Source organism: Miniopterus natalensis, chromosome 12, assembly GCF_054644295.1.
Source record: "Miniopterus natalensis isolate mMinNat1 chromosome 12, mMinNat1.hap1, whole genome shotgun sequence".
NCBI classification, from domain to species: Eukaryota; Metazoa; Chordata; class Mammalia; order Chiroptera; family Miniopteridae; genus Miniopterus; species Miniopterus natalensis.
Genome location: NC_142092.1, coordinates 9629578 through 9656431, shown reverse-complemented (window position 1 = coordinate 9656431; position 26854 = coordinate 9629578). Strand labels below are relative to the sequence as shown.

The window sequence follows — 26854 nt, the reverse complement described above, 5'->3', positions numbered from 1 at the left end:
AACAGAAAGTGGAGGTCACCAACCTGTGTTCCATCCCCATTTTACATGTGACTCAGGTCAAGGAGCTTTTCCATAGTCATTTAATCAGAAACCCAGGCAGGAATAAAGTCTGAATTTCTGATCTTTCCCTGTTCCCTGTCAAACCTGTGAGTTATCATGTATACTTCTAGGAAGGTAGACTGCACCTGCCTATCTGCCCTAAGGTCCATTTTCTGCTCTTATTCTGATCTTCTCTGAATGACCATGCACCTCATTACCTAGGCTACCTTGTCTTCTATTTCCTGGTAGGTTTGACCAGTGTGGAGCTGGGGGGCACTGGTGGAAAAATTTGACAGCAGGAGTTGGTGAGAAACACAGTGTTTCGTGTTCCCCCCCAGCTTCCTTTGGCATCTCCAACAGTGACGGAGCGTCCTCTAATCCCAGTACCCATTGGACAGTCCCCACTGTGATTTCTGCTGGCGTCTGCTGGATGACCCAACAACAGCCAATAACATCAGCTTCTCCAACCCAAAGAGTCCCAGCTACTTACTGCTGTGCTTAATCTCTGGGTTGCCTCACTGTGCCCTGTTTGGCTTCCCAGCTCTTATAGCACTTGTATAACCGATTCCCTATATTAAATTATCTCTGTTTGTTAAGACCTAGGCAGTTTTTTCTTGACTGGACCTTGACTCATAGAGTGGGACCATCATTCTGTGTGTTCTTGCACATTTTAGGAATACAATAAATGTTAATCATAGTGAAGCAAAAAGTGGGAACATTTTCCTAAGACACTTTCCTGACTCAGTTTTGTGCCTTCTGCATTGTGGTGTCAAAAGAATGTATTCCCTTGATCTCATTGATCTTTTCCATCTCTGTCAACTGTGACTTAATCATGGAAGAGATCGTTCTTGGTAAGCAAAGGTTTGTCTATTTTAATTGTTAACAGAATGAGCCTTAGTGTCATGCCATTGGTTTCCCAAACTTGCTTTGATAACGTCTACACTTGGCCTTCCTGTCACAGCCTGTCACCTATGTGCCAACCCCTGTTCTTCACCTCCACACAAGGACTCCCACACGGGTTCTATTAGAGATGTTGGTTTCCAAGATTGGGGTATCAGCCCACCACCACTGGATTTGAGACCACCAGCTTGTTTTTCCAAACATTAATATCTCAGTGATCTCCAAACATATTTTCTGTTCCAGAATATTTTCCGAGTTTTGTAAGAATGTCTCTAAAGTTTTTTCTTTTAAAGGCGTAAGGTTAGCTTAAGGGGAGGGGCAAGGGTAATATAAATTTTAACTTGGCAGACTAGTGTTTAAAACTTTAACCAAAAAGTATTTTTCCCTTAAAAAACAACTCTCTTTACATATTTAAGTAATTCATTTGGGAGAAATTACCACTTAGACAGCCCTTGGCAGTTTCAGTTGAAAATGCTTTGAAACTAGTCAACTACAAAGCCTCAAATGTTTTTTCTTTGAAAGCTCAACTTAACCTTCTCTACCATGGTGATGAGGAAAGTGACAACTTATTTTAAAGATTCTCCCCCTTTGTTTCTTTGTCTGTCTTTTGCAGGCCATGTGTTTATACTATGGGATCTCCAGTAAACAACAGGGCCCTTTTTCCATGCCAGGAGCCACCCGTTGCCATGTCAACATGGCAGGCCACAGTCCGAGCAGCTGCATCTTTTGTTGTTTTAATGAGTGGGGAAAATTCTGCCAAGCCAACACAGCTTCGGGAAGGTACTATACATGTGTTCGGTGCTTCTTTATGTATCACACACACGCTCGACCGGGAACCCAATACGTGGTGTTTTTCACAACTTTAAAGAGCTCCTTTATTAGTTGGGTTGGAATGAACATGCTAGAAAACATCTTGCCAGAGAAAACAGCGGGGAGGAGGAGGGGGCTTTGGGGAGCCTGGGCAGGCATGTGGGGCTCTTCATGCCAGACTTATCAATTCCTAGAGTGTTTTAGCAGTTGCTTTGACCTGGTGGTTTGTGGGCCATAAGTGGGTGGTCTTGGTCGAAGACTTTCTGGGCAGGCAAGTGTGTCACGGAAACACCATTACAGTTGAGTTGCCTGTGGTTGGGTCGTGGAGCCTGCACAGGGTGTTCATTACGCCGAGTGATAGTGCTGTTGGCTGGCCCACCAGAGCTGTCCTGGTCAGGCTCTGTTCTAAACACTGTTCGCCCACGGGAGTTCTGCACCAGAGGTGTAAAAGATGGAAGGCAAGTGCTAATGAGCCCACAAGGTTCTGTCTGGGAGTTACTTGCATATTGCAATAATTAACTTGTTCAGTGAGAGCCTGAGCATGTTGATGCCAGGTGAGATTTTTGTAATTGTAATATTTCTTCATTTAAAATATGGCACTTATAGAAACTTTAAATTTTGGAGAAATTAAAAGTAATAAAATTAAATGATTTTAGAAAAAGTGGTTGCTAACATTTTGTTGCCAGTATGTAAAACTATATGGCTGGTACGTATTAATCTATATGGATGGTATGTATTGTCATTTCAAAATTGTCGTCATAGCATATAACAGTTTTTTTACTTATGGTGTATCTTGAATGTTTCCCAGGTCATTAAGTATTTTTCAAAACTATTATTTTAAGGTCTGCATAATATTTTATTGTATGCATATATCATATTTTAACATTTTTGTACTACTAGACATTTTTATTGTTTCCAGGTTTTTTTTCCTATTATAAATAAAATTGCATTAAATTCCTGAGGAGACATTTAGTATATAATTAGAATTATTGAGCAAAAGTTTTCAGCATGTGTAAGGCTGTTGGTAGATATCCCAAGTTGTTTCCCAGAAAGGTTGTACCAATTTACAGTTGTACCAATAATACATTTTTCATACCCTTCATGGGGTCCCCATTTCCTGGGAACTTCACCCATTTGACAGGCAAGAAAAGGTGTATCTTTAACTTGGATTCCTTTGATTATCAATGAGATTTTATATGTCCCTATAGTTTTCTTAACCATCTTCATTTCCTTTCTGTTTATTTCCTTTGCCCATTTTTGTACTGAGGCTTCAGTGAAGTTTTAAAAAATTTGTTCTGTATATTAATTTGATTGGCTCTTTAAAAAATAAAGATATTAATATCATCATATTTATGAAAAGTATTTTTCCCAATTTTTAGTATGCCTTTTGATTTTATATAATGTTTCAATCTATTGTAGATTTTAATTTTTGTTTAGTCAAATCTGTCAGATTACTCTTTGAAGATCTTTCTTTCTTTGATCTGAGATTCATCTGTTTTTTTAAAAATATTTTTATTTAATTAAAAATTTTTTCATTAAGTCTTTAATCTGTTTGTAGTTTATTCTAGTCAGGATTGTGAAATGAGGACTACAAATATATATTTTTTTCAAATAGGAAACAGGTTGCTTCAAGGTCATTTATTTTGAATCTTTTCTGAGTTGTGGTATCTCCTTTATCACAAACTAGATTTACACATGTACTAGAATCTTCAGTGAGTATATACTTGATTCTCAAAATAAAAACAAAACAAATAATACATTTAAAAATTTTGGTTTTAAAAATAGGTCACATTTCTGTGGTTCATTTACAAATAAACAAAGGACAAAAAATTGCACTAAAGTCTCCTTTTTACTCCTAATTCTCAGCTGCCCAGTAACCCTTTCCTCAAGGTAACCAAAGCCACCAATTTCCTATGTATAATATATGTATAATATATTTTTTTCTCCTTTGTTGCACAGACTGTAGTATTCTGTACATATTTTTGTATTGTACTTCACCCTTTAGAATAAATTTGTCTTACAGATAATTTCATATCTGAGCATAAAGAGCTTTCTCATTATTTTTATGACTGTAGAGTATTCCATAAATGGATCTTTTACAGTTTGTGAACCAATAGCTCTTGACTTCACTGAGTATCAAATAAGGAATTTAATGGGCATTTACTTCTATCATCTTCCCTTACCCATATTCCCCAGTTTTAATTAATACAATCGGGGTTTAGGACCCATATTATCTCTGTATTTTGTTTTTGTATTATATTTTCTATGAATTACAATTATTGTTTTATATCATGTAGTTTCAAATCATATTTTCAGTAAGTATTTAGACTGTCTTTATTCTTGAGCTTTTAAGTTTGAATCATCTCTCAGTCACCTGGGAAATGGTCTCACTTTGTTCTTTTTCTAGAAGGGTGGATGTGTGGTATATTTTATGAGCCCTCCCTATTTAGGTTGGCTTTTAGTTGTATTCACTTATGAACAATCCTTGTCTAGGTATAAAATTCTTAGGACTTCTTCTATCTCTTAACAACTATAAACATTTTCATTATCATTCCTTAGCATTTCTGAGGAAAAATCTGATATCAATGTTTTAAAATATGTTTTTATTGATTATTTGGAGAGAGAGGAAGGGAGAGGGATAGAGAGAGAGAAACATCTATGAGACACATCCATCGGCCGCCTCCCGCATGCCCCCTACTGGGGATGGAGCCTGAAACCTGGGCATGTGCCCTGACTGGGAATCGAACCGGTGACCTCTTGGTTCATGAGTCAGTGCTCAACCTCTGAGCCACTGGTCAGGCCTCTAATATCAATTTTTTAAAAATTCTTTGAAAATATGATTTTCTTGCCTAGAGGCTCATAGAATTTCTATTTATTTATGCAATTCACAAATTTCTAGAAAGAAGCTAGCTGTGAATACCTTTGTTTTTAATCAACTTCATTAAAGTATAATTTACATGTAATAAAATGCACACAGTTTAAGCCTTATTCAATGAAGTTTGACAATTACACCAATTAGTTTAATCGGCACACCTGTGAAGATGTAGAACATTTCCTTTACCCTGGGACTCCCCTTGTGCCTTTGCCATCTCTCCTTAACTCATTCCTCCCTAGCCCCACTCCTGTCAACCACTGATCTGATTTCCGTATTTGTAGATTAGCTTTGTCTCTGCTGAAGATTCATATAAATGGCGTCATCCCATGTGTAATCCTTTGTGTCTGACTTCTTTTGCTCAGCATAACGTTTGTGAGGTTTATCCATATTGTTGTGGGAGTTAATAGTTTATTATTTTTTTAAATCAGTGAATAGTAGCCCATTATGAGTAAACCATAGTTTGTTTATTCTCTCACCTGTTGGTGGACATTCGAATTATGTTTAGCCATGATGATAAACCATGCTTTGAACATTTGTGTGCAAGTCTTTTTGAGGACATAGATTTTCATTTCTCTTGGGTAAATTCATAAGAGTGGAATTGTTGGATCATATAAGTGCATGTTTAACTTTGTAAGTATCTGTCAAACTATTTCCAAAGTGATTGTATCACTTCGTATTCCACCAGCAATAGATGAGGGTCCTGTTGCGGTGCATCCTTGCAAACACTGGTGTTGTCAGTCCTTTTAATGTTAGCCTTCCAACTGGGTGTCCAAGGCTGTCTTGTTGTGGTTTTAATTTGCTTTCTCTGATGACTAGTGATGGTGAGCCACTTTCCGTACTTATTGTGCATTCTTATATCTTCCTTTGAAAAGCATCTCTTCAAGTCATTTGCCCATTTATTTAATGTGGGGGTTTTGGTTGTTTTATTATTAGGTTGTAAGAATGCTTTGTGTATTCTAGGTGCAAACCTTTTATCAGATATATGTATTTCAAATATATCCCCTCAGTCTGTGTAGCTTGCCTTTTCATTTTTTATTCACACTCTATACCACTGATTTTCCATGGAAACATTTTGTTCCTTATTAATTCCATTATAGATTTAAATTGTTAGTTTCCTTGCAATCATTCCTTATCTTTTTGACTTGTCTTTGTTATCTTTTGAACTCACTCTGTTATACTGTTTCAGCCTGTTGTCTTCTCACACTTTTTACTATTTTTTCATAGAAGTTGTATCTTCTTGTAGCATAATAGGAATGCCAGTTTCCTAAACTGGTTTCTACAGTAAATTGATTTCTGAAGCTTGTTCTTCTGAGTCCTTAGAATGATACTTTCTTTTACCTTTATTTTGCAGTGTTTCTTCCCCTGGTGCTCATGGCTTTCCTCGCTGGTGTGTCCCAGCAGACAGGATGCCGCCTGTGAATTTCCCTTCGCTCCATTCACTGTCCACATGTGTCCTGTCTGAAAGCTGTCCTCTGTTCAGCAGTTGAGGTTAGTGTGCGCACAGCCTCTCCATCCAGGCGCGGTGTCTGGTTGGCAGTTGTCTAGTGAAGTTCTGGTGGAGTCACACAACCTCTTTCTCCACCCTCCCTCCTTGGTTCCCTGCCATGCTGAAATTGATTATCGGAAACACTACAGTGTCAGGTGACCCCGACACCTGGACACCTCCAGCCTCCGTTTCTGCGCTTTGTGGTAGCCACACCTCCACCATGCCGTTTGGCTCTCCCTGCCCCATCTCACCAGGCCTGCATACTTTCCATTCACGGTTTGGTCCCGCAATTCAGACGGAAAGGCTTGTTTTTGGCTGTGTGTCTCAGACTCAAGCATTATTTTTCTATTTAGAGGGAAGAAAAATCATGTCCACCAGGGTTGGCTGAAATTACTTGTATTAGAATGATATCTTAAAACTATGAGTGTTAAGACTAGATATAAACTTTGTATGCTTATAATTCTTACAGATCTATAAAGCCAAAATAAAATTATAAATTAGGCACAGATTAAATTATTAAATCATTAAACTTCAAATGAACGACATAAGTTGAATGCAAAGGTTAATATTTTGTTGAAACGTATTTGTCCCTCACAGCGTGGACGTGCTGCGCACAGCCCCGTGCGTGAGCCGCGGCGATCTGGCTCTCCACCACCGGCCTGCCCCGTGCTGGAGAGCTGCCCTCGCACAGCCTGCTGTGGTGTCTGTTCTCATAAAAAGCATCAGCTTTATGTCGCTTTCTCATTACTTCTCAATAATGAAAGTGCTGCTGCCTGTCGCTGTGCAGTCACAGCACTGATGCCCATGTGAGCTTGGAGGTGGTTTGGCAGTACTCAGTTATATCTGGATAATCCAGTTGACTGGCCAGATGCAGCCACTGCCTGTTTTTGGAAATAACGTTTGATTAGAACATGGCCCCCATCTTTAGCTACTTTGGTGCTGTTGTGGCAGAGCTGAATAGTTGAAGCAAAGACTACATGGCCCACAAAGCGTAGCATATTTACTAACTGGTCCTCTACAGGAGAGCCTTCTGACCTCTTCAGTATCTGTCTGTTGTTGTCTGTTTGAAGATTAGCATAAAAATTGAAACAAGAATTGACTTTATAATTTTTGTGGAAAATTTTCATATCTCCAGGAATATATCTGTGGACCTTTTTTCAGAATTACCAATTCAGCACAGAGTTAAAATAAATACGTGCAATTGGGATTTGCTAATGTTCATACCACTTATACCTTATGTGATATCTCAGACCAGACTTTACCAACTCAAACTGAGGGAGGCTTGGCAAGGAGAAAGCACTCTGTGCCTAATACTGCAGTACCTCCTGCAGCCCAAGCTGGGTTTGTCAGAGGTCGGCCAGGAAAGATGCTGGCAGAGCTCTTTGCCAGTTCCAGAGTGGCTGTTCTGGGGGGGGGAGTAATCTCTAGGTGTCTCTACACTTCTTAGAAAAAATAGTGTGTGGATATAAGATGATACTACTTCCTTCCTGAGTTGTATTTTCTAGATTGGTAGATTGGTCTCATAGGACCTCCTCTCTTATGCACAATGCCCTTTAATGATGAGCTATCCTTGAAAATACGAGTGCAAACTCGACCCTCAGCTCATAGTTTCCATCCCAGTGCCACACCAGCCTGATTAGCACCTTTGCCAGGCGTCAGCTGATTTCCTGAAAGGGGAAAAGCACCTGGGAGCAGCATAATGCAATGAGGCACATCACAGGCACAGAGATGACAGCAGCCTGGAGACAGAGCATGAAAATCAGAAGGCCTTGCTGTATGAGGGAAATCACTCCTTGGCTGTTTGTAATAAGAAGGCCAATGGTTTAGACTGTAGCCTGATAACCATCATAAGAATTTTATTAGCTGAGAAGCCACTATCCTTTTTTCAGGAGAGCTAAGTCGAGGCTGTAGATTTAGATTGACTTGTGTGTCTCCTTTATTATTTAACTTCCTCAGCATAATGTCATTTGGGCAGACGGAAATGCTAGCCTGTGTGTTATTGTTGGCCTGTATTCCCTGCCAAAATATAGCCAACCTATTAAGCACAGAGACCCAGTGCCTTGTCTGCAGTAGGTGCTTAATGCTTATTTCTGGAATAACTGTGTTCTGTGTAATGAGACAGAAGTGATATGTTCATGGGAGAAGAAATTAAAGCACCACTGACAGTGACGGCAGTGATTCCAGGGTCCTTTCTCTGGCTCTGCTTCTGATTGGAGCCCACGCCTTTTCTGTAGGCTCAATAGATTTTAAAAGAAAAAAATGGGTGTGGTACATTCTCATTTCCCTGTTTGCTAATTTTTTTGTTGCTTAGTTTTATTTTTGCAGAGTCTAATTTAGTGTATTTCTACATCCTAGAAAAATAAAATATTCCTCTTACATTTTTCATGGGAAGCCTCAAATAAATGAATAAGATTGACTAATGTAAGCTGCTTCCAAACGTACGAGGAAAAGCAGGTGAAGTGAAAGGTGTTAAACTATATGTGCCCTCACATAGGATCTGATTTCATTTTTCTGTTCAAAAGTAGGAGACTGTAGACATTACTTCATCCTGGGCAAAATGCTGCTCTCTGGCCTGCCCAACAGACCAGCTCTCTGACATTTTCTCTCTTGACTTTGTGTGGGAAATTCCAGGGAAAAGCCAAGATTTCAGGGTCCAGACCCTCCTGTGTGCTGTTGAAAGCCAACTTTTCTTCCCCCTTGATGGCTTAAAATGAGCAATACCATTTAGACTGCTCCCACCGCATGCAACCAGGAATTATGTATAAGGAAGTGGTAGATTAAAGACATTTAGGAATGGTTATGATTAAGTGTTTTCACTACAGAGAATGCAGAGTAGAGAAAGCTGCTTGTTTCTGGAACTGAGGAAACTTTATCCTGGGCTAGTGCACATACATGTGTTTCAAGGGGTAGGAGTACAGAGTGAATACATTCATCTCTTCTCTTCAGAAAGCTACTGGTGACTGAGTATTCTGTTCTGCTCTTACATCTCTCATAAGGGCTCAAATAATGCCTAGCACGTTCTAGTCTGAGTCAGGTCATTCTTTTCTTTGTGACTTGCTTTTGACTAGTTCTTTCTTGCCTTCCTAGAGCTGCACTTACCATACTGGGCATATGGGGAATTCATCATGATTTCTTTTGGGTATTGATGATTCTGCAGGCTTGTGTATACCAATTCTTGCTGTGGATTTTTGTCTTAGGCTTAATATTCATGAGTTTTCTCATGTGGGTCAAGTACTAAAATGTACCTGTGACCATTTGGAGCAGTATGGTTTGGGGTAATTCGACAATCCATTTTGTACTTAACTTTCAGGGGAAGTAGGTTGTCTGTGCCGTAGGTCAGAATGGAGGCTGAGACGCGGAAGAGCAGTCCTGGTGCGATGTCTTCCTTTAGGTATTCATTAGCCACAAAGGGAAACCTCAAAACCTAGGGAGGTGCTTGTGTCCTCTGTTCAGTAGGTGGCGCTCTTTTACCTGGTTCACAAGAATGATCTTGAAGGTCATTCTCTCATGGGTCTCCTGTGCCTTAGGCGGTACCATGTTGCAGGGAAGGAAACCCAAAGCCTTGCCAGTGGCATCCGTGCTTGAGAAGCGGTGGCATGACCTGGCACGTGGCCCTGGTTAGGCAGTGCTGGCGCATACCAGCCCAGGGTGTTCTTACTGTCTCCTTTGTTCTGGTGCCAGCTCCCGCCCTTGAGCAACAGCGGAGGACTAACGAAAGACAGTCACGCCATGGGTATTCAGGAGGGTGGCACCAGCTCATAAAACCAGAATGTGTAGGCTTGGCTTCCGTGAGAGAAAAAGAGCTGGGGTTTGCTGAAAGACCCAAGCACTCAGGAAGGAAGCCAAGGAAGAGCAACTGAAACTGGGAGCTTTCCCTCCTTTTATGTATTTTTTATATGTACTGTCACAAATACACAAAATATATATAACATATACGTTATACAGAGTATGTCTGTATGCACTTATAAATACATGTATTCCTATGCATATAGCCAAGCATCTTTAATTTGTGATACAGAGATGTTCCAAAATAATGAAATATCTTGTTGTATGGAATACTTTGGGCAGGAAGTTCTGAGATTAAGACTATCGCCTAAAGAAAGAAAGAACCTTGAGGTAGGAAAGCAGTAGGGACTATTGAGTAGAGAAATATGATATGTAAATAAAAGCATCTATCAGTTTGATATTTCCAAGTGCATCATGCTGTTTGACTAACCTACAGTGGAAAAGTTTTTCGTTTTTTTTTTACTTTTTTTTTTTATTGTTGACACTATTATAGATGTTCCCATTCCCCCCTTTGCCCACCTCCACCCAGCCCTGCCCCCTCCCTCTGGCCCTCACCACACTGCTGTCTGTGTCTGGGCTGTGCATGCATGTTCTTTGGCTAATCCCTTCACCTTCTTTCATCTGCTTTTCTTTTTTTTTTTAATCCTCACCAGGGGATATTTTTTCCATTGCTTTTCAGAGAGACTGGAAGGGAGGGAGGGAGAAGGGGAGGGGAGAGAGAGAGACCTATTTGAGGGAAACACATCGACTGGTTGCCTCTGGCAGGTGCTCTGAGCCAGAATCCAATCCCCCATCCTTTGGTGCTGGGGTTGACGCTCTAACCACTGAACCAGACTGACCAGAGCAGATCTGCTTTTAATAGGAAGAATTTAAGTACCTGTTTTAATTTTCAGTGAAAATTATAATCCTTTAAATACAAGAAATTCGATGAGATGCCTGACTTTGCAAAGATAAACCATCTGCCTTTGCTTTCGTGGAGCTGAGTTGTATGGCTGTGTCTGCTGTGCTGAGTGAGTTTACCCAGGATTCCCCTAAGAAGAGGACAATGACTTTACATACATCTTATATTTAATATACTATTAGTGGGCATGACTGATATGTAAAAATGACTACAGTACCTTCATGTTTTTCTCATAATTTTTTTCTTTTTATAAAAATGATTTTCACAAGTAATTAGCAAAGCTTTTTAGACAGTATTGCATAAAAAGTTCTTTCTCCCTTTGAAGACAGGATCTTCAAAACTATTCGTAAGACAGTTTTTTGAGTAGTAAATGAAGCAGATAATTATTGTAATTGTTTTAACACTCTCTAGTTATAAGTATTTTCAAAACTAAATTTTAGACAGCCTCCTATGATTTGAAAAATGACCCCATTTCACATACTTCTCATTCCCACAAAAAACAGTCATCTTTAAGGAAAATTTCAGTCCTATTTCAGAGATGAAAATGTCTTTTTGGATCTTGTAGCATCTGCTAGTGTGATCATAACAATATCTGATCTGATCTATCTGACTTACTAGTGAGACAATCTAAGCCTGTGAATTTCACCCCCTAAATAAGTTCCAGTTTGCGAAGGTGTCATCGAGGCTTTTGGGAATTTTCTGAGGAAGCTCTGAAGGGAGGCTAGCTGGGTGGCTGCTCAGGCCTGCACAGTTTGGGAGTGCCACTTCCTCTGGGCCCGTTCCTATTGTCCCTACCCCTCCACTCCCTGTTCATCTTGCTAATGATTCCAGGCCTGGCCCTGAAATCATCCAGTGGTGTGATGGGCTTCTGGCCTCTGCAGAGGAAAACTCTGGGCTGATTCAAGTACAGCGTGTTCTCTTTGTTTTGCAGCTGGGGTAGCAAGGGAGTCTAGGGCAAGTGGATTGAATCAAAAAGGAAAATGAAGGCATTCACTGTCTATTTCATCAAGGATGGCTCATTTAAAGTAAACACCATTTAAATAGTCTCCAAATGGCCCTCCTATATGAAGTCATGCAGCATGCCCCCTTTTGGGCTGTCATTCTTCTTTAAATGGATCGCTTTGTGTGCACTGTGTTTTAATGCCATTCAACCTAAACCCCATATGTGGGCCTCATCATCAGACCACAGGCTTTGGTGCACATGTGGCAGCCATACCTTCAACATTTTTTGTCTTTGCCTCCAGAAAGTCAGCTCAAGCAACGGGAAGGCAGCTGTGAAGACAACAGCAGTTAAGATTTCTTCAGCACTTACTATGTGCCAATTACTATGCCTTAGTGGTTTCTATATATATTATCTAACCTAATCCTCACATAATCCTATGAGGTACATACTTAGATCATTCCGTTTTTATAGTTGAGGAAACTGATGCATTGAGAGATTAGGTAATGTGTCCAAACTGGTAAGTGTGGAGCAGGCTATTGAACCCAGGTAATCAGATTCCAGAGCTGGAACTAAATCATTAGACACACTCAAAAGAGATATGCTCTTCATCAATTCTCTTTACAAGGCTGGCTTACCCCAAACAATAGATAATCCAGAAATTATTTTTCTTTTCTTTGGAATGTATGCTCTGCATTCTGGGGCAGTATTTCCACCTTGTTATTTGCCTTTTTCCGCAGTCTGGTTTGAAGATGAGATCAGGTATTCCCTGAGCAGCTAGCTCCCTGTGGCAGTGGGCAATCTTCATGCAAGATTGGGTTCAGTGGAATAGTCCATGAGCAGACAACTCGAAGCAATTTTTCTGCCACCTAAGGACACTATACTTGCCCTGATAGTAGTGACTAGTAAAATCCCCCTCAGAGCACTGGAAGCATTCAGTTGTCTCAGCAGTGGCTTCAGCATTCACCCAGGGTTGGGCAAGAAGCCCAGGGCTGGACACCTTTGAGAAACTTCTACAAAGAGTCCAGCCAGGGTCTTTGGGAAGTGGGCACCTGGCCGGTTCTTATGTGGCCCAGGCTATTGATCTGCCCTGCTTTGACTGTCACTTGGTATCCTGAAAAAGTATTTTGCTTTAAAAGCTTGAAGTATGAAACAGTTTATTCCCAGTGAGCTCCACTAAATAGAGGAACTTTAAGAATCAAAAAATTAAAAATCTTGAGGGCTGTATAGGAGAAAACCTTCTTGAGTATTTAAAATATGGGTTTAGGCGATGTTTTTAATACATTTCCTCCCCCCAAAAGTGACTTTTCTCCCATTATTTAACTTCCGAGAAGACTGTGAGGGAGCAGTGACAGTTTTAAAATATTTTTGCTGGATTTGGCTCCGACTCTGTTAACACTTTTGCTGTCTTGCTCCCAAACTGCAGGTCATTTAGGGTTTCTGACTTTTTTTTTTAAACTGCTAATCTCATTCCTCTCCCCTGCCACATCCATTTACAGCCTCCACTGCCCTCCCCACATCACCTTGGGTGTACAGCCTTTCTGATAAAGGTGCTGGGACATGATGTCATTGGGCACTCTGTGAGGCTTCTCCATGACCTCGTGCAGGCGTCTAAGAGATACCTCCTGTTCCATTCGCAGTATTCTCTATTGAAAGCAGTTTTAGTTCCTGCTGTTTCCAAAAAGTCTTATCTTCTCTACGTGCTAGATGGATGGTACAAGGACCAGAGAGAGGCTGCAAAAAAATCAGATCAAAAATTTAATGCAGAATATAGGGAGAAAGTCTACTCCACATAGTGTTTCCTTTCCTTCCTACCCAGATTTATTGAGATATAACTGACATCTAACATTGTAGGTTTAACCCTTTGCGGTCGTTTGTTTACTCTCAGCCACCAAAGCTTTTTTACCGTTCCGGTCGTATGTCTGCTCTCAGCCACCACAGCAAGGAACCGTACAAATCTTAACTCTATTCATTCATGTATCAGTTCATAATTTCTCTGAAAGCTCTTAATTCTGACCAGTACGACACCCATGTCCAAATTTCATACTACCGCAAAGGGTTAAGGTACACAATGTGATGATTTGACACATGTATGTATTGTGAAATGGTTACCACAATAAGGTTAGTTAACACATCCATCACCTCACATAGTATTACTGTGTGTGGTGAGAACTCTGAAGATCTACTCTCCTAGCAACTTTAAAATATACAATAAAGTATTGTTAATTATATACAATATGGTATTGTTAACAGTCACTTTGCAGTACATTACATCCCCAGAACTTATTTTATAACAAGAAGTTTCCATCCTTTGAACACCTTCACTCATTTCCCCTCAATCTCCTACCAAACCTCCACCCGTCAGTCACCAATCTATTCTGTTTCTATGAGTTTGTTTTTTTTAGATTCCACATATAAGTGAGATCTCATACAGTATTTGTCTTTCTCTGTTTGACTTACTTCATTTAGCGTAATGCCCTCAAGGTCCATCCTTGTGGTCACAAATAGCAGGATTTCCTTTTTTTATGTCTGAATAAATTCTAAAATAAATAAATAAATAAATAAATAAATCTATCTCACATTTTCTTTATCCAGTCATTACTCCATGGATGGTTAGGTTGTTTCCATGTCTTAGTCATTGAAAATAATGCTGCAGTGAACCTGAGAGTGCAGATATCTCTTTGAGATAGTGATTTCATTTCCTTTGGATAAATACCCATGAGTGGAATTGCTGGATCATATGGTAGTCCTATTTTTAATTTTTTGAGAAACTTCCATACTGTCTCCTATAGTGGTGGCACCAATTTACATCCTCAAAAACAGAGCACAAGCATTCCCTTTTCTCCACATCCTTGCCAGCAATTGTTATCTTGTCTTTTTTTTTTTTCCTTTTTTCTTTTCATTTTAAAATCATTTTTATTTTTAAATTACAGTTGACATACATTAATTACTATATTAGTGTCAGGTGTACATCCCAGTGATTAGACATTGCATAACTTACCAAGTGATCATCCTGAAAAATCTTGCACTCATCTTACACCTTACAGTCATTAGAATATTATTGTCTATATTCCCTATGCTCTACTTTACATTCTTGTGACTATTCTGTAACTACCATTTTGTACTTCTTAACCCTTCATTTTTGTTACCCATCCTCCCAATTCCTCTCGCATCTGGCAACTGTCAAAATGTTTCCTGTATCTGTGAGTCTGTTTCTGTCCTGCTTGATCATTTATTTATTTTTTTATATTTAATTATTGATAGATATGTATTTATTGCCATTTTATTATTTATATTTTTTCTTTTTCTTCCTAAAGAAGATCCTTTAACATTTCATGTAATACTGGTTTGGTGGTGATGAACTCCTTTAGTTTTTTCTTGCCTGGGAAGCTCTTTATCTGCCCTTCCATTCTAAATGATAGCTTTGCTGGGCAGAGTAATTTTAGCTGTAGGTCCTTGCTTTTCATCACTTTGAATATTTCTTGACAATCCTTCTGGCCTGCAAAGTTTCTGTTGAGAAATCAGCTGACAGTCTTATGGGAGCTCCCTTGTAAGTAACTAACTGCTTTTGTCTTGCTGCTTTTAAGATTCTCTTTGTTTTTAACCTTGTGCATTTTAATTAGGATGTTTCTTGGCGGGGCCTCTTTGGGTTCCTTTTGTTTGGGACTCTCTGCGCTTCCTGGACTTGTATGTTTATATCCTTCACCAAGTTAGGAAGGTTTTCTGTCATTATTTTTTCAAATACGTTTTCAATTTCTTGCTCTACCTTCTCCTTCCAGGACTGTCATGATGCTAATATTGATACACCTGAAGTTGTTCCAGAGGCTCTTTACACTATCCTCATTTTTTGGATTCTTTTTTCTTCTTGCTGTTTTGATTGAATGTGTTTTGCTTCCTATATTCCAAATTGCTTATTTGATTCTTGGCTTTATCTACTCTACTGTCGATTCCCTGTAAATTAGTCTTCGTTTCATTTAGTACACCCTTCATTTCTGACTGGCCCTTTTCCATGCTGTTGAGGTCCCCACTGAATTCCTTGAGCACCCATACACCCAGTGTGCTGAGCTCTGCATCTAGTAGGTTGCTTGTCTCCATTTTGTTTAGTCCTTTTTCTGGAGTTTTGTTCTTTTCTTTCTTTTGGGCTATATTTCTGTCTCCTCCTTTTAGGAGCCTCCCTGTGTTTGTTTGTGTGTATTAGGTAGACCTGCTGCATCTCCCAGGCTTGGTAGAGTGGCCTAATGGAGTAGGTGTTCTGTATGGCCCACCGGCACAGCCTTGCCAATATCCTAAGCAGGACACTCGAGGTGCTCCCCCATGTGGGCTGGGTGACCCTCCTCTTGTAGCTGAGCCTTGGTTGCTGTTAGAATGTCAATGGGAGGAATTTACCCCAAGGCCAGTCAGCTGCAAGGACTGACTGTGATCACCAACCACTGACCTCCAACCTCTGACCACCATGAATGATCAGCTGTGCTGGCGGCCACCCTACAGAGGAAGACTTACTTCAGTGGGGTTCTGGTGCTCACTGAGTCTGCCTTTTGTGTGTGCTATTTGTGGAGGTGATTGGATGGTGATACTTTGACATGGTCTGAAACTATTCACTGGGTGCGCTGACTCTGGAGCCTCCTGGAAGGTGCAGGCCAAGGTCATCCACCACCTATGTCCTGCTCAGGGCTACCTGGCATGAACTACAAAGCAATCTGCAGATGGCTGCTACTTGTAGTAGGCTTGGAGGTGCCTAGGAGAGGCCAAGTTGTGAACCAAGGCCGGCTGAAGCTAGAGCCAGGCCTGGGGCCACTTAGTGAGAGGTACGGGATCATGCTAAGGCCAGATGCTGCTTGTTTGAGAGATTTTAGGAAAATCTGAAGCATGAGCCAAGACAGGCCATTCCTATGGAAAAGCCACTGGAAACAGCTTGGATGGACCTGGAAGTTGGGTGGGGTGGGGCCTCAGGGAATCACCAAGGCAGGACAAACAGTGTGAGCCAGGGTGATGGCCACTCCACCTGCCAGCTCTGTGGGGGGGGGGGGTGCTCATCAAAGGAATAATGGCCTCTGCCAGCACTTCTGTCTGGGAAAAAGCAGCTCCCTCCCCCCAGCTCTTGCCCAGCAGACAATTCAATTCCTTCTGTCTGCCTCTGCCCCATTCAAGCTGCTTCCAGAACACTGGAGCTCAGAGGGAGTGAGTCTGAGTAAGTCCGAGCACCAGCCCTTTGAGAGGACCACCTGGGACTCCAGCAGCCTCAGCCTCCTTCAGCCACACTCCCTGCTGGTTTTTACAGCCAGAAGTTATGGGGACTTTTCTTCCTAGCACTGGAGGCCTGGTGTGGGGCTAGGACCCTTTGCCCTTCAGTGGGGACTTCAGGGGGGATCTCCACAGCTGAGATATCCCTCCATATTTTTATCTGCCACACGTGGGTGTAGGACCAGCCCATTCTGGTTCTTTGCCCCTCCTACCAGTGTGGATGTGGCTTCTTCTTTAATTCCCTAGTTGTAGGACTTCAATCAGCCAGATTTCAAGCAGTTCTGAATGGTGGCTTTCTGTGGTTTCATTTTAATTATGACATGGTTGTGGGAGAAGGCAAGTACTGTGTTTACACGTTTACTTAAGCTGCCATCATAGCTGGAAGTCCTTCATCTTTAAAGAGGAGCATGTATTGCCCTGACTGGTGTGGTTCAGTTGGTTGGTGCGTCATCTGTGCACCAAAGGGTTGTGGGTCTGATTCCAGGTCAGAGTACATAGCCAGGTTTCGGGTTCAGTCCCCGGTCAGGGTGCTTACGGGAGGCAACCAATCAATGTTTCTCTCTCCCTCTCCCTTCCTCTCTTTCTAAAATCAATTAAAAAATAAAAGTACTTTTTAAAAAGAGCAGCATGCCTTAAGCTTTTTAGTCAGTTGTGGAAGGAGTGATTTCAAGACTGCTATTCTGATTCCAGAAGCAATTTTGAGAGAACCGATACCTCTGTGATGGGTTTCCTGCCATTCTATCCTGCCCTTCTATATTCCTCCTTCAAGTATTTCCTCTAATGACTTCCAAACTTGACATCATATCATATTTATTCAAAGTTGATATCATATTTTTTCCCCTTAAGTTTAGGTCTTTGTTTTGTGTGTAAAATTTTGCTTTTCATCAGAGGAGCTCTGCAGTGTATTTTTTGGATCTAAGTTTCAGAGGGTAGTTTCAGAGGGTAATAAATAACAACTCTCTACCTCCCTAAGTTCAGGATTAGTTGAGAGACAAGGAAGCCAAGCATGTGGAGATCAAAATCTAACCTTTATCATTGATTTTTACTGGTAAAGGACTTTGAAAAATGCTATTTGCTCTGCTGGTCATTGTGGGCATGTTAACATTTTGACCCTGAATATGACATCTTAGCCACTCACTGACCAAATTGTACAACCATAGGCTACTCCATGAGTGTTTAACCCTCTAAAACTTAAAACAAGAAAGAGAAGAATAGTTCCTGCAAAGGAGTTAATGAGGGGCTGAAAGAGAGGCTAGGTTGTGTTACTCTAATGCAACATGAAGAACATGGGAAGTGGAGAACTGTGCTCCATAATATGAGGGAATAGTCATTCTTCTTCAGACACACCATCAATTTATAGCAGATGCTCAGAAAAAAATACTGTATAACATCAGGTTGTATGACACATTCAGATTTCAGAAACATTAAAATCACTTTCCCATCTCAGAAGTAAGGGAGTATAGTGTTACAGGTTATCAATCATTTATCCTTTGGTAAAAGCCTTCTCTAAGGTGTAGGCTCACTGGCGGGCACACCCTTGGCTGGCATGGGGAGCCCCAGCTATAAGTCCAGCCTTGTTACAACGAGCTGGGAGTCCTTGGCTCCATAGAACCTTCCCAGGCCTGCTTTTCACCTGCTCATTGAGGAATGGGGGACCAGCCCAATATACTAACAGATAAGAGGAATGAGGAGTATAAAGCCTGCGTTTCCACAGTTAATTAGTGTTAGAGCTGGGGCTATAACCCAGGTATCTCCTTTCTCTAGTCTCACTGTAGTCTACTGTATCCATTTGAGACGGACTTGAATTGAGTTTAGACAACATAGTTTAGCAGAACAGAAATGATAATTCATTTGTTCTTTCATCCATCCATCCATGCAGCTGAGCTGCTCCTTTTTTTTTTTTTTTTTATGCCAAGTACTGTGCTAGGCAATAAGGATGAGTTAGACTTTTTTGTCTCTAGAGCAGCATACAACCTATACTTTTATGTGTTTGCAGCTGTTAGTGACCACTGTAACCACCACCCTTTATTTATAGCCTCACTTGAAGGGCTTCAAACTGATCCCTGGAGCAGTCCGAACCTCCCTGCCTGCCCTGAAACTGTCATCTCTCTTATGCTTCCCCTGAGACCTGGAATAATGCCCCTTCAGTTGACATGACCCATGTCTAAGAATTGGCTTATCCCATCTTAGGGCACAGGTTCTTCAAATGCCTGAAGAGAAAAGATACAAGCAAGGTCTAGAACCATACATTGGCCTCACTGTGACTTTCCTCTTTCTGTTTATAGGGTGCTCAAGCTGGCATTACTACGTAACCATGCCAATGCCAGCCTCCACCTTCACAATTGCAGTGGGACCCTGGATGGAAGTGAAGCCAGAGACCTGCTCACTAAATGCCCTGGCAGCAGAGAGGTCCCTCTCACCTTCTGAGGCTGACTCTAGGTTTGTATTGGAAACTTGCTGAAAAACAAACACTCAAGGGAGCAGAATGATGCATTTATTCCAAGTGCTGGGAATGTGAGTCATCCCTGCTGAGAAACTAAACCAAAATATGATTAATCAAAGCAGGAAAAGCCCTACTGGGAGGGAAAGAGAGTTGAACGGCAGAAGTGTGGGCATGTTGTTTATGCAGAAAGAACGAGAAAATAAAATAAGTATATGTTAAATCCTCTGTGAAGTCAGGTGAAATATTTTTGTATATTTGGTTAAGTCAACAGAATCTTCAGTGTTTTCTCTTTCTACACCTTTTACCTTTGGATTTCAGTGCTTATTTTGTCAAAAACACAACTTAATAAAAAAAAATTGCTTGTCTGATGGATTCCTTTGTAGTCCAGTCTGCTGTTCTGGTTCCTGTGTCTGCTGTTAGCAGTGCATTTTGTGGGGCAGCCTTCCCTCAGTGGGGGAGGACTGCCTGCTTAGGAGCATAGGACACAAGGAAGCAGTCACAAGGCCATTGGGTTATGATAATCCTGCTGGGTCAGGGCTCTTTTAACTTCAGTAGCAACTCCTTCTATTTCAGGGTTGATCAGAGAAAATCAGTTCAGCCTGCCCAGATGTTCAACTATTTCTAGCTTTGAGAGCCAAAGGGGGGAAGGGGAATGCACATACTAGGCACAGGAGTGTGCTAGTCATGCAGTGTGACATCGTGCTTCATTGTAGGGCTTTTACATTCAGCTCAGTTTAATCATTTTCCTATTTACAGGTAGTCACTAAGTCAGTGCCTTCTAGTGAAGAATGCCCAGAGTCATAGGACAGCTAGTTAGTTCATCCTTGAAAGCCAGCTAAGATATGCTCGTGGAATGAAAAGTCCTTTTGTGTTGGTTTTGTTTTGCCATGTTGCTTTTGCTTTTACTGCAGTGACAGCAGTGGTTGGTGTCATTAGAAGATAAAGCCTTTGAGCCCCTCTCTTATGATGGGCATATCTTACTGCCTGCCTTTTGCTTTTCAGGGGAAGGGAGGTAATTGCCACTTCTTATTCAGTAAGTTACCTATTTTGGACTGTCTTCCCTGAGCTATATAGAGTATCCTAGATTGCTTTTTGGATTTTACATATGCACTCTCGAGGGAAGAACAGAATTGTAGACAGAAGTGACGTATGTTACTTTCACGTGGGAATATTTGTTTGTGAGACCTAGTGCTCTCTTTCCCTGTCATTGAAATCCCGTAGTAGGCCTCATTTTACAATTCTGGGTAGCCAGATTTCTGAGTAGGGAGGACAGGTAGGTGCCCTGGAGTGTCACTTGGATCCACAGTGGACTTGGTATGAGTGAGAAATAACTTTTTTGTGTTAAGCACCTGAAATACTGGGGATGTTTGTTATTGCAGCATATCCTAGCCTATCCTGAATTGATGTTGATGCCATTGGATGTTTGAAGTCAGGGAAAGTCTTGATGTGAATGTCATTTCAGCTAGTTCTGAGGATAAGCCTGTATGATAGATAGGCTTTATTGTCTCCATTTTCTAGATAAAATAATAATACTGGGACTTCAAACAGCAACATGTTCACAGTCATGTCCCTTCTGAGTTACAATACCTGGATTCACATTTGGGCTCAAGCCCCTGGAGAGATAATTCAGAATCTTAAAATTATACATAACATCCATGCTCACCCATAGTCCGATCTACCTTCCCACCTGGAGAGGCAGTGCCATGACTGAGTCACTATTATTGATTGGAATGCATTATGTTGTAACAGAAAGCGGAAGTTCAGAGCACTACCTTCGAGCCTGGAGGTGCCATCCCTGTTGACTGGATGTGTTTCTTTGGGCAAAGCCCTGCTCTCCTTCTCTGTAAAATAGCATTTGCGGGGGGATGTGGCGAGGAGGTGAATTTCTGAGATTCTTCATGGTGAAGGTGCACCCTGCTCTTCACCCACAGCCTCAGGGCTGATGCACTGTTAGAGGAGGGATGCAGTTGAAAATGAGTGCCTTAGGAAGGCTAGGGGAAGGCAAAGAAAGATCTATTATTTGCTCCTCCTAGCAGCAGTTACAGAGACCGGAGGTAGGGAATGGGCAGCAAGCATCTCCTGTGTGCCCTCTGCTGCACGGAGCAACTGAGGGCGCTGTTCGCTTCTCATGCACCCATAATTGTGGAGGAGGCCATGGCCACACAAAGTGGGATTCTGGGAAGACGGACATCTGAATCCCTGTTGGAGTTTAGGGGAAGGGTAAATACAACTCCTCTCTTGTCCTCCTGAGTTCAGAACCAATTGAGAAACAGACAGAAGGACAACGAAAGAAAAGTTTCATTACTGACAGAAGCTGGGCTGAGGGAGTGCTCAGGTGCACAGTGTACGTGGGCTTTCTAATACTTCATTTCCAAATCAGACATACCTCCACCCAGCTGGCCCACTGCTAGCCCCCTCAGCACAGATGCACACAGCCTGCCTTCAGCCAGAAGTAGCCCCTCTGTGGGCAAGCAGATTCCAACAGAGAGTCCAGAGTGACCCGGCCAGTGATCAGCTGGAGACAGAGGTCAAGGGTTCCAGGGCAGGGAAGTTTGTCCTAGTATGGTTATGGGAGGCCTGGGGATGGAGTCCCTCCCACACTCCCTTCCATGTCTGACATGCTATGACTGAGCTTTCCCTTCATTTATCACTGTGCTTGTCCATCAGAAATGTACTGCTGATAAAATAATAGCTTACATTTGCTTGATCCTCCCCTGGCTGCATGCTTCATGCGTGCTGTCTTTAGTCAGCAGAGGGTGGCTCTGTGTTTTTATCCATTACATCTCTGGCTCCTCGCTAAGTTTGCCAACACAGGTGCTCTGAAGTGCCAACTGCAGTGGTGTTTTTGGTTATGTTCACATCTGGTCCCCTTGTCTTTCCCAAACCCCCTTCCTACTTCAAACCTCCCTAAGATCACTAGTTCAGTTCACGTAAACGTAACTTTTACAGGGGCCTCATATACCACAGGCTTTCATTTGCCTAACATGTTCATCTGGGTCCCAGAAATTTGGCCAGAGTATTGGTCACTGAGCTTCTGATCACTGTTCATGTGGCCAAATTATAGGAACAGTAGTCTTTCTTCCAGCTCCAGTTCCATATGCACTCCAGCCCACTCTTGGTGAGCATTTTGGTAAATACATTAATTATAAGGCACTGAGAGAAACTGTGGAAAGTTTATTAATTTTATTTGGCTGTAGTGTAACCTTCTCCAGCCACAGGGGGATCTTTGTATTATGTTTAACCTCTCGAGGCCTTTGTTAAACCACTGTCTTCACTTTGGGGCCATACAGGATAAGCAGGATGCTTGGATAAAGTTTAGAGGAGTTCAGCAAAAATGGTTAAAAGCATGGGAAACAGGCACCACAGAGCATGGAAAAACATGGGAGAGGCACCAAGGCTGCTAACCCTAAAGGAGGGCAGGCTTGCCAGCCGATGTGGCTCAGCGGCTGAGCATCGACCCATGGACCAGGCAGTCCCCTTTCGAGTCCTGGTCAGGGCACACCCCCGGGTGGGTTGTGGGCTCGATCCCCAGGGGGGCGTGCAGGAGGCAGCCAATCGGTGATTCTCTGTCATCATTGTTGTTTTTATCTCTCTCTCCCTCTCCCCTCCTCTCTCTAAAATCAATTTTAAAAATCCCCCAAAACACATGTTTTAAAAAAAGAAAATAAAAGAAAGGGCAGACTTGGTAGAGGATGTAAAGTGAGTGAAAAGTTGGCCCTCAGAGGATGAGGCCCTATTTCTCTCTCTGAAAGTCTAGAAAGGAAGGAATGGTAGATACAAATCATCGGGAAATGCCAATTCCCAGAGCTCCCTTCACTGTACGAGGACCTTTCCGTATCTTCTTGGCTTGGTTATTTTTCCAGCCCTTGCTCCCCCAGACTATTTTGGCTTTCTGCCTCATGTTGCACATATCTCATTTTGCTTTTTAATATGCTGAATGTTCAGAGAAAACACACCCAGCTTTCAGACGCTACTCCGTCCTCATGTATATTGGCATTATTGTCGGCAACCCATTGGGGGACTGGTGGAGGTATTTAGAAAGCATTTACTCTGCTACCTAAAACATGTTAATAAATTGTGTAAAAATTTTACTGTGTCACTAAACTAATCAGAATTTAAAATTCTTTTCTCCTAACAAAACTGTAAACTCCTCAAAGGTAGCGTCAGAGACTTATTCATATGTAGGTACAGGCAACTCCCGGGGAAGTGACCTGAGAAGAGCAGGAATGCAGAAGATATTAACTGAGGCGTCGCCTTGAACCAAGGAAGGGTTGTGGAAAAAAGATATGCATTCCCTTGGGAGACTTTCCAGTAATTTCTTTTGAACCCAGGACGGAGAACCGTTTGTGCCGGGTGGTTTCACTGCAGCCCTGTCTGAAACCCGACGGTGGCAGCAGGAGAACCTCTCGAGGCAGTTTCCCGTCTTGTGATTCTGAGTAAGACATGGCCACTCTTACTCCTTGGAGAGACCTCTTGTAAAATCATCTCAGCCCAACATTGTATAAGAGAGAACCAATGGTCTGGTTTCTGCCACTTACCAGCCTAGCGTATGTTTCACCCTTCTTCCCACTCTGGGCAATATTAATAGGCAATATTGACAGGGAGGAGCAGGAGCCCGGAGAATCACAGAGCAGCTGAGCTCAGCTTGGAGAAAACTCCAGGGTCCAAATTTACTTAAGAAGCAAAATGAAGTTTCTGGAGAAGGAGAATCGGGAGGGAGGAGCTTATGATGACTCACGCTGTGCCGAATAGTTCTTGTTCCTGAGAGTGGTGTGTGCATTAACTGGGGAAGTGTATGTGCACTATTCAGAGCAGCACTTGGCACAGTGAATGTTCAACCAATGTCAGTAGCAGTTGTGGTAGGAGTTATTAGTGTTTATTATTCTTATTAGTATTACAGATTATTAATTAACAATCAAGTATTATTAACCTTAAGTAATAAAATGTTTACTCTGGTTACAAGTCTGGGCACCAGGAAGAGCTGTTTACAAATGCTTGATTTGTTGGTGATATTGAGAGTACATTGGAGCAGGCACATATACAGCGATGTGTAACTGAAGATTAGTCTGAAGGAAAGATTGAATATTTTTGAGGTAACGCTGGTTCTATGGAAGCCTAGTCACAAGTTTATAAAAGTGAGTGCTCCCCACTGCTTCAGGAGCATGGCTGCTGTGTGAAGAGGGCTCACGTGGTGCATTGGCTTAGAACCAGAGTGCCAGAGAAACCTTAGAAACCATTTTGGTTTCTTTTTTAAATATGTCTTTATTGATTTCAGAGAGAGGAAGCGAGAGGGAGAGAAAGAGAGAGACATCAATGAGAGTCATTGATCAGCTGCCTCCTGCATGTCCCCTACTGAGGATTGAGCCCACAACCCAGGCATGTGTCCTGACTATGAATCAAACTTTGTCGCCTGGATCATAGGTCGATGGTCAACCCCTGAGCAACACCGGCTGGGCTGTTTATTTTTAATTAAAGTATAATTAATGCAGAATGAACAGATCTTAAGTGTTTGGCTTGGTTAGTTTTTGACAGCTGTATACATGCTAACCCAGATAGAGAACATTCTGTCACCCCAATAAGTTCCCTCACCCCCCTTTCCAATCAGTTCCTCCTCTTCCTCAGTAGCCTCTTCTGTGAGACCTGGTGAGGAAAGGAGGCCCAGAGCCTGAGTCGCTTGCCTCAGGGCACAGTGAGCCGGCTGAACAGCCACAGAAGTCCAGGTGTCCTGATTCCCATGTTGGAACCCATGTGTGGCCTCCCTGATGCCATTTCCATTTGTATTGGAAACCTTAATGGTCTCATTTGCCCATAGCTTGATTGTCTTAGAGTCCTACATTTTCTATGCTTTGATTATGAAAAACAGTGTTAATTCATCCAACTGAAATAACTTCATTTTTCTGGATAGTGCCATTCATGTCCAAAGAGAATTTAACTCACCTTTTCTCTTGAACAGATTGGCTTTTATGTTCTATCTTTGGCTATCTCAAGCTATTCTCTAACTTTTGGGGTTTTTGGCTGCAAAAAAATAATCTTGCCCCATGGTATTTCTAGATAGGCCAATGGGATGCCTCCTTGCAAAATTGCACTTTGATAGGTAGAATTTAAACTTAGGCTCTAACTTTGTCCTGAAGCTGCTTCTTCACCTCTAATTTCTCCATTAGTTAATGTGCTCTGCAAACTTGCCAATAGAGAGTGCAAGCTTAAATTACCCTCACACATTACATACCCATATAAATACATAAGGACAAGGTATTGTGGTGGATAATTTAATAAGTGGTGATTTTTCACTTTGTGAGAGCTGTGATTAAATTGATGCTCCAGCACAGTACTAGTCATTAGGTGGACATTGCAGCCTTTTCAGTTAAATGTTTACTAACGGGCACCTCCACTCACTTTCTCCATAAAGCAAGATTATCAATCCAGGGACTTTGGCTAGCTCAACAATTATATTCTTCCTGTCACTTTAACCTGGGAGAAGTATTTGTGGGTCTTCCCCCATTATTTTTCCCTCACCTATGGCCACACGGCAGAGGGCAAAGTTTCTCTCCATAGCTCTGTGGATCTCTGTGGGCAGCACTGATCTTGGGTGGGCGAAAGGCGCAGCCCTCCCATATTGGAATGTACCAGTATTTTAAAGTTTTTTTAGTATTCACAGTGAATCTAATAAGCCTCATAGTTAGAACTATAATTTATAAATTAAAAGTAGAGGAGTGTTCCATTATGTTTGAATAAAGGACAGGTTAACAGGTGAAAAAATTGAGTTCCCTTTGATGTCAGTGTTTTTGGGTAGATACGTTCTCTTGAGGCCTATGAGTCAGGCTTTAGGAATCCTTTTTCAGCTCCACCTTTGGTAGAATAACTGACAGTTGTCAGATGGTGTGGGCTGGACTCTGATCTGCTTCCTTAAAAGGCTGATTTAGTTAAGTTTGTATTAAAAGTGGATTGGGGAAAATCTTGTACAAAAGTGCCTCTGTAGGCCCTGGCTGGGTTGCTCATTTGTTTAGAGCTTCATCCAATATGCCAAGGTTGCCGGTTCAATCCTGTCAGGGCACATACAAGAATCAACCAATGAATGCATAATTAAGTGGAACAACAAATCAATGTTTCTCTCTCTCCCCCCCCCCACCCTCCTCTCTCTCTCAAATCAATTTAAAAAATGTATTAAAAAAAGTGCTTCTGTATTCCTTAACAGCACACCTTTTGATGGCCTTTGTAAAGAACAGTAGAATGGATTGTGTTCTTTTGAAAAGCTGGAACCTGTGCTGTCATTTGGTTCATTGCTCTCTACCTGAGTCCACATCTTTTATTCTAGTAAATTCCAGAATGGGATCTTTACTTTGGCTGCACCATCCCTTTCTTTCTGAGTTATGAATTGTCCCTGTTTTGGGGACACTTTTTTCTGTAGTGATATTTGAAAGCACAATTATAAGGGC

The 26854-nt window shown here is 41.7% G+C and overlaps 1 protein-coding gene across 1 annotated transcript in view; it reads left to right on the top strand.

Annotated features, from left to right (window-relative positions):
- The window catches only part of AOPEP (aminopeptidase O (putative)), a 296713-nt gene that overhangs the window by 11430 nt on the left and 258429 nt on the right, over positions 1-26854 (top strand). Inside the window, exons 3-4 of the mRNA XM_087822613.1 lie at positions 1553-1719; positions 19264-19417. Of these exons, the coding sequence (XP_087678739.1) occupies positions 1553-1719; positions 19264-19417 (321 nt within the window). The remainder of the gene's footprint in view (positions 1-1552; positions 1720-19263; positions 19418-26854) is intronic.